This window comes from Podarcis melisellensis (assembly GCF_964234715.1).
Source record: "Podarcis melisellensis genome assembly, chromosome: 5".
NCBI classification, from domain to species: domain Eukaryota; kingdom Metazoa; phylum Chordata; class Lepidosauria; order Squamata; family Lacertidae; genus Podarcis; species Podarcis melisellensis.
In genome coordinates this window covers 82448440-82463149 of record NC_138537.1, presented here as the reverse complement: position 1 = coordinate 82463149, position 14710 = coordinate 82448440, and the positions used below count along the sequence as shown (strand labels likewise).

The 14710-nt window shown below is 44.8% G+C and overlaps 1 protein-coding gene and 1 long non-coding RNA gene across 24 annotated transcripts in view; one reads left to right on the top strand and one right to left on the bottom strand.

Moving 5' to 3' along the window:
• Positions 1-14710, bottom strand: part of KCNMA1 (potassium calcium-activated channel subfamily M alpha 1) — a 547562-nt gene that overhangs the window by 14418 nt on the left and 518434 nt on the right. For 10 of the 15 annotated variants that reach the window (XM_081913468.1, XM_081913470.1, XM_081913472.1 and 7 more), the window contains 4 exons: positions 12668-12862; positions 7143-7261; positions 4434-4658; positions 1774-1802 (listed from right to left, as the gene is read on the bottom strand). In XM_081913468.1, coding sequence (XP_081769594.1) covers positions 1774-1802; positions 4434-4658; positions 7143-7261; positions 12668-12862 — 568 coding nt within the window. Of the gene's footprint in view, positions 1-1666; positions 4659-7142; positions 7262-12667; positions 12863-14710 lie in introns of those variants that run through there. The other 5 variants (XM_081913478.1, XM_081913479.1, XM_081913466.1 and 2 more) reach the window with 2 other exon arrangements.
• The window catches only part of LOC309371193, a 98976-nt gene that overhangs the window by 28469 nt on the left and 55797 nt on the right, over positions 1-14710 (top strand). For 8 of the 9 annotated variants that reach the window (XR_014168871.1, XR_014168872.1, XR_014168873.1 and 5 more), the window contains exon 5: positions 8711-8850. This is a non-coding gene — a long non-coding RNA (uncharacterized lncRNA). Of the gene's footprint in view, positions 1-8710; positions 8859-14710 lie in introns of those variants that run through there. The other variant, XR_014168879.1, reaches the window with a different exon arrangement.

The following is a 14710-nucleotide window of genomic DNA, read 5'->3' as shown; positions in this document are numbered from 1 at the left end:
ATTAGAAGTTAGGCACATTCACATAACATTTTCAGCATGAAAAAAGATTGAGGACTTCCAAAATATTCCCCAAATGTTCTTGCATGCTTACTGTTCCTTTTATTTGTCTTCTTCCACTGGTTTGGAGCAGCTTCATAGAGTTAGCTGGCTGCTGCTGCAGTGCCACTCATTTTTTAAGAAATCTTTCTCTCCTCGCCATCACCAAAACAAGCAAGTCAACCTCAGTGAGCTTGCTCGCTGGTGATGGGAGTTTTTAATGGTGCTGCAGTAGCAGCAGCTAATCAAGGCTGTGAAGATGCTTCCAGTTGCCACCCTCCCTGGAGAGAGGAGCCTATATGGAAAGTGGCTTTTGTCCCCTTTGAGCCCCAGAAATAACTATGGAGGATACCAGGGACTGTGCTAAACTGTTTTGGTTAACGTCATGGGAAGGAGTGTGACCTGGGGTTCAATAAATGCCCCATGTCAGCCACGAATCCCATCTCTGTATCACTGCAAATTCTTAATACCCTTTGTAATTTGTACACTGTAACCTGCAAATTTGCTAAGCCAGGGCACCTGGAATTATAGTCCAAATTAATTGAAGGGATACCTGTAGGATGTAGTACCATTTCAAATGGGAGATGGCAGGGACAGGAGGGAATAATAAGCGCATTATTTGGTGTGTGTTTCTCATATAATTTTCACATCTGTTTTTATGTTACAAAGCCTTACGTGCTTCAACACTTTATAAACACCTGGGCCTTTATTCAAAGACAGTGTTTTCCAAATGAGTAAACAAACCAACAAACAACCCCATGCACACTATCTCTACTAAGTGAATCTACTTGTATATTGAAAGCAGTGTAAAAATGGGTAGTGATTTAGGGCACAATTCAGCAAGCAAAGTGGGCGAATACTATTCCAGTGAATGTATGGTGTTCCTGTGCTGGATCTTGTTAAAAGAATGGAAAGGCCCTACAGCAGCAGTATTTGCTGAATCGAGCTCCTTAAAGGCCCAATTTAAGCAAGGCTTTCATTCATAATTTTGTGTCAGGCAGAACATTTTCTGGTCTTTTCCCCCTTTTCTTTCTTTCTCTAATACAAACACATAATCTACAATGGTCTCCATTTTAGATATACGGTTATGCATTTCCTCAGACACATTCGTTGCTGCATCAAATTCATGGGACAACTGCTTTCATATTGATATCCCTTCCATTGTTGGAGGAACCAGGTTGTAGCATTAACAGAAAAGCAGGTCTGATGGCAAAGCAGCATATGGAATCCCCACCCACAATCCCTAAATAAATTAGTAACATAATATCAAGTCAATATTCACCACTAGAAATGGGGAGAGGGGGAAGAATGGTGGTGAATGTATACTGGGTGACAGAAGTGGGGAGATAGAGTGACAAGACAAGATGGCACCACAGGAAAAACAAAAAAACAAAAAAACAGTTTCACCAAGTGAGCACCTAGTTGTTCATTTGGGGGGGACACGTGCAGTTGGAAATGAAATGCAAGCAGGTGATAGGGTAGAAAAAAGAAATCGCAAATGAGAGTTGAGCAACAGCAGCAGCAACAACAGCCAGTTTACTTTGGGTTTAGAAACAAAGCCAAATAAATAAATAAAATTAAAATAGACATTACAACAAATCTGAAATTAAAAAAAAAAAACTGAATCAAGTTTGGTAACGTGGTTTTTAATGTGTCACAAGTTTCCACAAGGACAAAGTTATAGAAGGAAACCCCACAGCAGTTTTCTAGCTCATGCAGAACCATCAATTGTCATACCTTGGCCCATTCTATTCATCCTTGTCGCACTTTAGAAAGAGAAGTAAGCTATGTAAGTTTTACAACGCCTTTAAACTGTCACGCGTCCCATTGAGCACTTTAACTGGCACATCCTTGGTGTGTGTTAGAGAATGCCTGGTGGCAAAGATCAGGACCTTCTTTTGCAAAACTGTGCAAATTTATCTTCAGGGTCCAGCACAATGAGTTGGCAGTACTGCTTTGGTCTTACAGGGCAGAGGGTGAGTGGTTGATGGGGGTAGGGACAATAATAGTCTGAAATGTTTTCCAGTAATGCCAACTTGCAGTCACCCCTCAGTATGTAAGACTGGGAATTCCCAATCAGGATTACAAGTAAGGCGGAAAGGCTTTAGGCATTGCACCAAACCAGAGGTTGTCAGTAAAAGTGCTTGGCTTCATTGTCAATTCACACAGCAAGCTTCTATAATCATCATGCTTTCCGGAGGAGGAGAGGGGAGGGGAAATATCTATATAGCAACTCCCCGCATCCCCAATATACTTTCTAAAACATAAAGCACATGCCAGGCAACCAGCTAGCTACTATTTCTATAAAGGGAAGGGGTAGGACAGAGGAATAGGGAGCAAGGAGGTGCAGTTGCAAGGAACTAGTCTTCTGCAATGGATAAATAAGGTGGTGCAGGGCTCCAAGGTGCAAGCCTGATAGTTTAGAAACATGTTCTGTGAACATTCAATCCTGACTCCATTCCTGTGAACCACATTTAATTCTCTGCAATGTTGTTAGCTTGGCCAGTGTCTTGCTGAACTACATTATTTATGCACGTTTTTTTCTGAAACTTAATGACTAGGTCTTACTGACAAGTAAATGGGTTAGGCACTAGATATGAGCTACTGATTAGCACAGAGGGTTGCAAGATGTCCTTTCAGAGAGCTTCCTGACTGTACAGCGATTCCCCCAAAATGTTCACTGGGTACAAAAGCAGACTTATATATTGGGGCGGCTCTGTGCAGGATTGTTTCTTCACATACAACCTGCCAATTTATGGGCAGTGGCATAAGCGAGAACACACCGCAAATCCCTCAAGTAGCCCTGCCTGCATTCCAGCTGGTAAGTGAGAAGAAATCCCTGAAGCCTCAGCAGGGCCCAGAAAGTATGGGGATGATACCATCATGGAGCCTTCCCTGAATGGACAAAAGAAATTTTTGGGTGCTGGAAGGCCATGTTAACAGGGCTATTCCCAGTCATAAGCATGTCTGCTGCTCTAGGAGCAGATTGTTGTTGTTTATAAAAAAATGCATATATTTTTGAGGGAGTGCAAGAGAGACAGAGAGAAGCAAATTTCTAGTTTCAGTCCAGAAACAATTGTTCCTCACTACTTTGGGAAACTCTGGCTTACTAGTTCTAAGGCAGTGGAATCTTGCAACCCCGATTGAAGGAGTTAGCAATAGGCACTAATGCAAGGCAATCTGTTTTGTGCGTTCTTTAAATCCTTTCAGGGATTTAAAGGGTATGTTGCCATTAAGTTCAGCAGGTGCTATGCAACAGCTATGTTATTATTTACCTTGGCTAAACCCATCAACCTAAAGCATGACCCCAGATTTTCCTGTTCATGTGTATGCAAGTTCTTTCTGGAGGTTTTAATAGCACACAATTAAGCTATCAGAATGGGAAGGGAGTGCGCTGATAATAAGAGTTTATTGATACGTAAAGTTACTTGCTCTTTTCTGAATAAAATGAGCATGAGCGTTTGCCATAGCGGGGAGGATTTATACCCCATTTATTCTGTACATAAGGTGACTAATTCACCTTTTAATAGATATAAAAGTCTCAGGGAGGAAGATTCTAATAAGCTGTATTCTGTATTTATGATACACATGGCTTTTCTTCCCAAATGTCAAAAGTAAGAGAAAATAGTTATTCATGTGGCAGTATAGACAAAAATTAATATGCAATTAGAACATTGTTTTAAAAAGTGGGGGAGGTTAAATAATTAGAACTGAAGAACTACAGGCCTAGTTTTTTTTTTTAAAGTATTTTCGTATTAATGTGAAAAAGGCACTCTCTCTATATATTTTAACAGTCCTATGTGCAAGAAACATCCTGATATTACTTTGGTATAAAAGCAGGTGCAGCAAAAGTCTATAAAATAGTGTGAGGCTGTTTCAGCACAAAAGACTGACCCCCACCCCTACAGCACATTTATCTGAGGCTTAGAAAAGTAACCAATTTGGGGTTGAATTTCATGTGTGTGAATTATTTTACGCAAGTGCCCCTTTTACCACACCAGCCATTAGAGAACTTTCTGTAGCTGACACCCCAAAGTCAGTAGTCACACTACATGTGGTTTAATCTCTGTTAGAATAGTTATGGTGAGGGGTTCTTAGCATCTGCTCTTAACTTTCCCCCCCACCTGCTCTGCGTCATAAATAATGTTTGGTCTGTCTGTTTCGTTGCTGTTGTGCTTAAGGGTTTTATGGTATTGAAATAAAAAATGACAACCACATGCACACTGTTATACATATGCAAAATATGTGTATAAAAATGGGAACTCCACAGGGGAGGGCTGGGGAGAAGAGGGAAAGCTACTATTGGACACACCAACTGGGAGGGTATGGGTGGTGGATACAGCTTCACACACGGTGGGAGTGGGTACACGTATCAAAGTCTATCTTCCTGCACGTACTTCTGCTTTTCCCGGGAGTCCCTGGTCTTAGTTCGATTCTGTCGGTTTGCGGTTGCTGGGATAGAATGAACCGATGAGCTTTTCTTGCTAGACGTATAGGAGGAATGGGAAGAATGGGAGAGACTAGCCCGGGACTGGCCAGCATTGTGGTCGTACTGCATCAAACAGAAGATCCAGTCTGTCGGCACAAGCTCAAACTCATAAGGTGGGTTGGCTATAACAAAACTGAAAAAGAAAAGAACAGCCATCTTACTTCCTTTCCATGAGGTTTCCATGCTCTACACAAATAATATCATCAGCTTGATATTTTCACGCTGAAAGGAAGGGAGTGAGCTTCTATTGTACAGTCATTGCATAGGTATCTGATAAAGGTTGCAGTAGTGCTGTGGGGAGCTGCTTTTTCATGCATCCATCCCACAGCACTACAGCAATGGTTCCCAACAAGATGTGTGAGGGCCTTGACTTTGAAATGTACTGCTGGTGGAATCCATAGAAGAAACAAGCGTTTTCAGGGTAGTGGTGGTGGTGGTTCAGCAAATCTTTGAGTTATATTTGTCAGTCGGAATTTGAAGCAAGACATCCAAGGTACTTCAAGAGATGCCCCTAGATTTTCAATAAACCTGTTGTAATTTCTCTGCAGCCTTCCGCGCATCTCTCACCACCAAAATAATGCAACATCCTCCCATCTTAATGCATTCAGGGAAAGGATATTTGCATCAGCACAAGAGACAGAAAACAGCTGAGGCCATTTTCAGTTCAAAGGGTGAGCATCACTGAGGTGGCTTAAACATCTGGAGGGTGCCAGGTTTGGGAAAAGGTGTCTTACTATCCCTGCAGCCATGTCTGTAGGAAACAGATCCAAAAGCTGATAGGCAGGTGAGGAGAATATTATAAAGTAAGAAAAGTGGGCTGAACAAGTCACTTTGTCTTGGAAGCAGTTGCCTGTAATACACTAATGTGTGTGGCAGCCCCCCTTGCTGGAATATGCTCTGCCACAGTAGACAGGTTGGGGAAGACAGTTTGTCCTGCAATCTGTGACTCTTTTGATCAGTTCAGTTCAGATATTTTTTGTTGTTTGCCTCTGAACCCTATCTGCTGTAAGTCATACCTCCAGTCTTCCCTTCCCCCTAATTTCCTTCGCCCATTTCTCTTCCTTGACCCTCTTTCCATACTGTGAGTTTTAACCTATTGCTGTATCTCATTTGCTAACCTGAGAATTGCAAGGGCTTTAAATCCTGTGCCTACTTTGGAGGCAAAACAATTGTTAAGAGGGAAACAGAATGGGGAAATCTTGTATGTGTTTGCTCACCAGTGGTGTTTGTTCATTTACTTTATCTATTTAAACTACCCATATCTCGTGTTTCTACCCAACAAACGTACAACATTCAAATGTTGAGAATATCAGATACAGCCATGTCAGGAATTTAACAGTAATAATTATGTGTTGTAGTTTTTTTGAAAGTTACCCTCCCCTTTCAAGAGCCCAGAGAAACAAAATAAGTTTTACCTGCTGCTGGAAAAGGAAAAACACATGAACTTCATGGGGGTGGGAATTCTAGAGATAGGGCATCATCACAGAAAATGCTTGCCCCTGGTTCCTACTTGCCTCACTTCTGACAACAGGGGCATCTAAAGCTGGGGTTTTGATGACACTCTCAGCACACAGACAGGTTCAAATGAGAGAAGGTACCACTTCAGATATCTCAGTCACCTTTGCAACTTTGGACTAATAGCTTGGGGTTATTTGGAGCAAGGAAGGGAATATATTTTCTACATCTTCTAAAAAAAACACATGGCTTATTAACAGTTAACTCACTAGTGAAGTATTCTGGTACATTGTGATCAACTGGTGACAGTTCTTTAGTTATTTATTTGTAGTTCAAAATCAGCTTGTTCTACTAGTACATTAGGAAAAAATGGAGCTGCTAAAATAATACCTTTTAGGCTTTCAAGTTATACAGTGTACTTCCTCAGGTTTGATGGGGGGGGGGGAGAAAGTGTGTGAACCCAAGAATGGTTTAATCTTTGCCCATATATTTTTTTCTCTCTTAAGACGACTGAAGGAGTACTTTTATGCACGGCTATCCTCTGCGTTAGGGATGCGGGTGGCGCTCTGGGTTAAACCACAGAGCCTAGGACTTGCTGATCAGAAGGTTGGTGGTTCGAATCCCCGCGACGGGGTGAGCTCCCGTTGTTCGGTCCCTGCTCCTGCCAACCTAGCAGTTCGAAAGCTCCTCAAAGTGCAAGTAGATAAATAGGTACCGCTCTGGCGGGAAGGTAAACGGTGTTTCCGTGCGCTGCTCTGGTTCGCCAGAAGCGGCTTAGTCATGCTGGCCACATGACCTGGAAGCTGTACGCCGGGCCAATAAAGCGAGATGAGCGCCGCAACCCCAGAGTCGGTTACGACTGGACCTAATGGGCAGGGGTCCCTTTACTATCCTCTGCATTAGGGGGTCTCTTGATAAACATGGAAGTTCACTATATTCAGGAAATGATCAGTGGTAGTGAATTCATAGTGAAAAAAACACTGGATGCTTCATACTTACAAAATGGGCTTAAACTCAGTGAAGCTTACTACTTCGAAAGAAGCATGCAGTAGCATATGCACAAATACTTCTACCACCTTGGTGCTGTGGTGAAGTTTACAGGGACAGTGAAAAACAGCAATAACGATAATGGCTGGCCAAGAGGCTTAAGTTTTGTACATACCGCTTAGTGCATTGGCTAGGCGTGCTTTGGTTGAAATCTCTCAATCGGTATATTCCAAAGCAAAGCATATTGTATGTTTTCAAAGCTTTACAAAACAAATCTCCATAACAACCACCGTCCTAGGAGACAAAAAGGAGAAGAAAGGAATTAAGAGGTTGTTCTCCACTTCCTTCCCACCCCCCACCCTTCAGCCTCAGTTGCAACAGTGATAATGAAAGGATGTATGGAGGGGGATATTTTTTAAGTCCGTAGTTCTGTGCCAAGGGGACAAGGTGTGAGGCAATCTGTTGTTTACTTGTCACGAGTGAGAAACAATTAGTCAAGGAGCTGTCTAATTTAAATATTTAATCTTGAAACCAGCTAATAAATGTGTGCATGGGAATGTGTCCGATCCCAGTGATTGTATCCCCCCCCCCCAAAAAAAAACCCTCACAAAAACCCCAACCTGAACTGGGAACAGTGACTGACTCTTATTTTAATTGAACATGTAAGCTTGGGGCCCAGAGAACAGCTATTCCACAAATTAAGAGCAATGTAGTCTGAACTACTGGATGATTAAGAAGGTGTGACTTTTCCTAACTTGCTCCGGTCTTGCAAATTACTGTGTCATATGGCTCAGTTTATTTAACTATGTTGTCAATTTTCACCAAGATAGTTTGGATTTCACTGGGGAGATTAACACTTAGTAGGTAAGAAACCCCCCCCTTTCTTTAGCCCTGAAAAAAATGGAAATTAGAGAAGGTGAGGATGTGTTTGTCTATAACTGAAGTTGCCACCTATCAAAATTGTCTTTTGTCTCCAAGCCAAGCATTTGTTTTGATTAGGGGACTCAACTGGCATTCAGTATGGCAGATACAGAAACTGTTTCATATATATGATGAATCAAACTTCCAGCTTCAGTATCATCTGTATAAGTAACAGCAATATATGACCCCCACATACTTCGAGAACCATGGGGGTAGTCAAAACTGGTATTTCACAAGGATCCAATTTGTGCAAAGGGGCAGCAGGGTTGTGCATGTGCTTCCCATCTCACATAGGATGTGCATGGGCATTTGTGTATTCCCATTTGCAGGATTATCCCTTCTACAAATTAGGTGTCATCACCTCAAGCTCAGAGGAGTCGTCAGCCAAGTCCAGAGCTGCTATGCTACCAACTGGGGAATTGGATCAGGCTCTGGATGTTGGGGTTTCGGAGCCAACAGTGCTTGACTTGTCAGAGCAATCAAGCACTTCCCATGCCACCCCATCTGTCCAACTGGTGGTGAAAGAGACCTAGCAGGCCTAAGTTCACCTCTGGCCTTTGTTGAACCAAGTATGGAGTGACTTGTGGTGCTCCAGCCACTGGCCTGCCTTGTCCCTGTGGATACCTGATTAAGATGGGTCAGAACAATAAGGGGAGGGAGAATCAAGTGCATGGCCATTGGGGTTAGACATACTTAATCTGTTTGATGTTACTCTATATGTACATGACTTCATTTTCTACACTGGATGGCTGGTAGTTCAATGTTTGAACTGATGGAGAAACCCTGTGTCTAAGAGTATGTTGTGCTTGTTTATATTTACAGCCTGCCCGGGTAAAGAAATCTTGAAGAAGATGGAGATGCCTAATTCTCACGGAGGTCAGGTTTGAACCACACCAGATGCAGATGGGGAGCTCTTATGGAAGAATATAAAGCCATGTATAAAGTGCATAAAGAATTGACAGGTCAGTGAGTCCTTCTCAACATTTGTTTTCTGTTTTTTATATAAAGGGCAATTGAGTCACGTTGAGCTACTGGCACAGTTACATCCCAGTTCAAGTTTATCACCACTGCCAACCCTAGTTCCAGTTTAAGTTTCTTTGACCACAGGGAGAGCTAGTCTGGTTAGAGGAATGACTCCTTCCCCTTGAAGAGAAGGCCAAAGGATGGGGAGGAACCTGCCTGATGCCTCCAGTAGGAGGCATCAATTCTAGGAAGAAAATAATAGCTCAGTCAGTAGAGGACAAGACTCTTAATCTGAGGGTTGTAGGTTTGAGCCCCACACTGAGCAAAAGATTCCAGTGCTGCGGGGGTTGGAATACATGACCATCGTGGTCCCATCCAACTCTACAAGTCTATAAAAATCTCCCACTTGGATATGGCAAATTGTAACAGCAGCAATATAGCAAACAACAATAGAAAAATAGGAATTTACCCAAGCCGGAGCAGATGGGACAACTAGAAACCTCCCCACAGAACCATGTTTTATAAGGTGACTACAAGGTAGGTAAAACAGGGCTGGGGGGGGGTGCCTATCTTGTGGAGGACATTGCCTAATGATGGTGCCACATTTAAAAAGGTCCCTGGGCTACTCCACTATTCCCTTGCTATGTCTTGGGTTGCACTCAGAAGCCAGCAGCCAAGGTACATAAGTGAAGAGCTTTTCTTTGCTGCCATTAACAGTTGGAAGGGGGTTGTTTGGGTATTTTGCCCAGGACTGGTATGAGGAGCAGACCACGATGTTGGTATCTCTCAGTGGTATATCGCTGGTGAAACCACCACTGCTCCTGACTGAGTCCCTCTGCTAGCAGTGTCCACTGGAGGGAGTCAAGAGTTCCCTCCTCCAGCGGGCTCTTCTATCAGAGGGACTCAGGGGTGGTGGCGGTTTCACCAGTGATATACCACTGAGAGATACAGTGGTGCCTCGCAAGACGAAATTAATTCGTTCCGCAAGTCTTTTCGTCTTGCGAGTTTTTCGTCTTGCGAAGCACGGTTTCCCATAGGAATGCATTAAAAATCAATTAATGCGTTCCTATGGAAACCGCCTTCAGACCAGGTCCGGGGACAGTCTGTCCCCCGACCTCTTCTGAAGGCCGGCGGGGGAAGGCTCCTGGGAGAGCGGAAAAGGCAGCGCTGCCTTCCCGCTCTCCCGGAAAGGCAGGCAGGGGGCAAAAGTCTTTGTCCCCCCTGCCTGCCTAACCGGGGGCTTTTAAATCGCCCCAGGACTGTCCGGGGCGATTTAAAAGCCCCCGGTTAGGCAGGCAGGGGGGACAAAGACTTTTGCCTGGACCTAGACCTCTTCCAAAGGCGGGCGGGGGACAAAGACTTTTGTCCCCCCTGCCTGCCTTTCCGGGAGAGCGGGAAGGCAGCGCTGCCTTTTCCGCTCTCCCGGGAAGGCAGGCAGGGGGGAGCAAAGACTTTTGCCCCCCGCCAGCCTTCAGGTCCTGGACCTCTTCTGAAGGCTGGCGGGGGGCAAAAGTCTTTGCTTCCCCCCTGCCTGCCTTCAAAAGCCGTCCGGGGCTTTTAAATCGCCCCGGACAGTCCCGGGGCAATTTAAAAGCCCCCGGTTAGGCAGGCAGGGGGGACAAAGACTTTTGCCCCCCGCCCGCCTTCAGAAGAGGTCCTGGACCTCTTCTGAAGTCTGGTGGGGGGCAAAAGTCTTTGCTCCCCCTCGCCTGCCTTCAAAAGCCGTCCGGGATAGCGGGAAGCGCTTCCCTGCTATCCCGGACCGCTTTTAAAATGCTGGCGGTGGGGAGCAAAGCCTTTCGCCCCCGCCGGCCTTCCTGGACCTCTTCTGAAGTCCGGAGGCGGGGGAAAGGCTTTGCTCCCCACCGGCAGCATTTAAAAGAGGTCCCCGGAGATTTCCCTATGGACTTTCGTCTTGCGAAGCAAGCCCATAGGGAAAATCGTCTAGCGAAGCGTCGCAAAAACCGAAAAACCCTTTCGTCTTGCGGGTTTTTCGTCTTGCGAGGCATTCGTCTTGCGGGGCACCACTGTACCGCCATCCCACTCTGCCGTCATATGACGCAGAGGGAGAAACAAGCTGTAATGGTGAGGTGCTGATACAGCTTGTTCTTCCCTCTGCATCTTTAAACTGCTCGACTGAGGAGTGTGCAGCTGCCTTGCCTCAGCTGAGCAGTTAAAGGAGCCCTGATGCTCCTGGGAGAGCACCAGGGCTGTCTCACCTAGTGTGGGGGAACCTTCCTTTTTTAAAAATAAATTTCTGTTTTAAACAACCTTAAGATATCAATGACTTCCCTTCCTCTCTTTCCATGGTTCATTTTGCACAATATAAATCCCTGCATATCTTTATTACATCCATCAAAACTTATTTACACTGTTGAATTTATCTTAATGCTGCCCACGTTTTCAAACACAATTTTCCTCCATATATTCAATAAACATTTTCCAATCTCCTTTAAATATATGTTCTTCTTGTTCTCTTATTCTATATGTTAGAACCTTCCTCTTCCTCAGCTAAGCTGTGTTGTCCCAGCCCGTGAGTGCCTGAGCTCCCACAGTGAGAGTTGCAGCAATTTCACTTGGTGCCTTGTGGGCCAGTGCAGCTTGTTTTTTCAACATCACGATATATTGCCAAACTGTGATGTTTGGCAATACACTGCAATGGCGATTCACTTTCAAGCTGCATTGGCCCCAGCTGGTGAGGCGCAGGGTGAAACTGCCTCAGCTCTCACTGCGGGAGCTGAGGCGCATTCACTCAAGTGCCTTGTGGGCTGGGGCCAATGCAGCTGCCCCCAGCCTGTGGCAGGGGTCCTTGGCATGGGGGGCTGCCCGCTTGCCTTCCACTCCCCAAATATGGACCAGGTGACAGTAGTGTTTAACTGCCTTCACCCATACAAGCATGCTGCCTCTTTCCCCGGGGTGGTTGTTCACCCCAGGAGGAAAGACAAAGTCCATCCTCCTGGGTGAAGTCTGCAAGGGAGGGCTGTCTTAGGGCACGATGGTGGGCTCCGTTTTTCTGGGAGGAAAGATGCAGCCCACCCTCCCGGACAAAGCCAGCCAGGCCATAGCCAAGTTAGGCTGCCTCTGCACGAGCTGGAGGCGTAAACGTCTCCATTGAGGGGCATGCAGCTGCGCCCCCCCCTCAATTGAAAATTGTCACAGAGCCTGCACCTCCCCAGCTAAACAACCACAAACCCGTTCCTACTTGTGTATGAGCAGGAGCCGGAAAGGGGAGAGCACATTAATGGAGACCCCACTGCGCTGCTGGCTCATATGAGCCAGTGGCTGGTCAGGCGCTCTGTAAAACAGCTTGGCTGAGGCGCCGGCCCACTGTGGCGGCAGTTTCACTCAGTGGTATATCGCTGGTGAAACCACCACCATTCCTGACTTCCTTTGCCTCCAGCGCCTGGCTCCCCTTGTTTCTCCCTCAGCTGGGCGCTGGAGGCAGAGTGGCGGTTTCACGAGCAATATATCCCTGAGTGAAACTGCCATCGCACTCAGCCCCCTCATACCAGTCCTGGCCAATATTATCAATATATTGCCCAGGACTGGTATGAGGGGCAGAGTGCAATGCAGATCTAATGCAGAAGAGGGTTTGCCAGGGGTCAGCTGGAAAATATCTGGGAGATGGGTTAAGTCTTCCAGCTGCCAATTCTCAGATCACTGCAGCAAACAACCCCCAAATTCAACAGCTCTGAGTGGGATACTCAAAGAAAGGCAACACTGCCTTTAGAGATTACGCATCTTCTCTGTTGAGGTCAAGACAAAGGCAGCTACGGAATAACTCCCGGACTTTTCATTTTGCTGTCCTGGTCTTACCCCGAGGTCTGCAAAAGGCCCATCTAGCAATGCCAGCTGCGCCACCCGACACCTGTCCCTGTTTGCAAGCGTCTGGGGTGTGCTGTAGCCGCCTCTCAGCGCGTTCTCCTCCGCAATCAGCGACTCCAGCTCTGGCGTGGCTCCTCCTGTTACCAGCGTACGTATCAGCGTGAGAATATTGTCATTGAAGTATGTCTGTGGAGATAAAAGAAAGCTCTTCAAGCAAACACCATTAAAGTCACAACTGAAGACATCCAAATTACAACTTTTCTAGGTTTCTGCTGTTTAAAGTTCTTGGCTTGTCTCTTCAAATAATTTCTCATCGGAAGTGAAAAGACAGCAGCCCCCAATTACTCTATTTTCTTCTGTCCCATTAGGCTTCTGCTCGATCCCCCTCCCTTTATTTTATTTTTTTTAAAATCCAACTCAGGGCTGATTTTTATTAAAGAACAAAAATGTAAATCATTTATGTTTCCTATAATTGGTGTTAGTGGCGAAGCAATGACTGCCTTCCTTCTCATTGCCTTCATGTCTAATAACAGCCTTTAGGACATGTAATTGTAAAAATCCAGACCACATTTAAAGCTTACACAGGCTAGATTGCCTTTTTATACTTGTCACCAATCCATTGGGGAGCCGCCTCTGTGCTTCGGGTGTCATTACTTATTACTGTTGCTGGACTCGAGCTGTCTTCCCGCTGTATTGTACTAAACATCTTATTACGAGACTTGACAGTGTTCAGACACAAGCATGTATCAATTAAACATTTTGAGTTCATTCCAGATAAATGTATGATGAGTTTAGGGTCCTGCTGGTCCTTTTAAAAAACTCTAGGGTATGGGGTAAGTGTAGTTTATTAGGGAAGATTTTCTCCACAGTGACATTTTGCCAGCATCAGTAGCTGCTCTGGTCTCTCAGGCAAAACAATGGGCATTTTAAATATTAATTAGACGCCAGCGGAAGGAAGTTCATTTAAAAGTGCACATGTCGGGTTGCAAGAGGCTTCCTTAAGTAGCTGCAGTCTATGGCTGGTGGAGGACAGTATTTTATTTTATTTTTAAAGAGGATTATCTCTAATCCTAACAAGGACTGCTGTATTGGTCACATATGTGGCAATTGCTTCAGATTCTGCTTCAGGAAAAATTGGATGGCAACCCAGGAAAAACTTCTACAGCACAATCCTATACATGTCTGCTTACTACTGTAAGCAAATCAATGGTGCCTTAGCATTCCTCAAATTATTCATACGGGAAGAATCCTCCAATTGTGCTTAGCAGGCACATTTCTGTTAACAGCTCTACTCCACTGGCTTGGATGATAATATCCTTTTAGATTCAAATAACATCTTTAGAGATATAAACATTTCTGAATCCTCCCAGTTGCAAAAACTGCAATCAGGGCATTGAAACATTTTTGAGGTGTTACCATCTGAGAAAGATCTTTGAAACAGGACCTTATCTAGAAGCCTGTCTGCTGTCAGCTGCTTAGAGCATTCTTCAGCGAAATAATAATTATTTTTATGATATATAGTTTTGGGATTTTTTAAAGCCTTTGCTGAAATGCTCATTTTGCAATTGTGATATTTTATCTACTTGATTGTGAACGCATGATTATCAATATATTGTTGTTGCAGTCCTATGGCTTTTGTTTCAGCACTTTCTGTGGTTGCTAGGGAAACCAGATTCAACAGAGGGCGGGGCGCTTGCACCTCTGAATGGCCATGGCCATGTAGAATAGGGAATAGTCCCCCCCCCCTGTAAAAGTTACAGAAGCCCCGTTCCTCTTGGCCTCTGGTCGCACTATTGACAGCAAGGCTGCTGCTTTCGGATAAGAAGATGGAAGGGATTAGAGTTAGCATCACAGAGACCTCACACTGTTCTGAAAAGGTGCTCTTTCCAGAACCAGGTTGAGTATTTTAATATCCAGAGAGCTATGCCTGCTACTTATTCTACTGTGGCTTGGACTCCTGCATATTTAACAGTTGGTAGAAGTAGGGAAAGTTGCATCTGTTGAAATTCCTGGAATTGCATGGACTGAATTTCA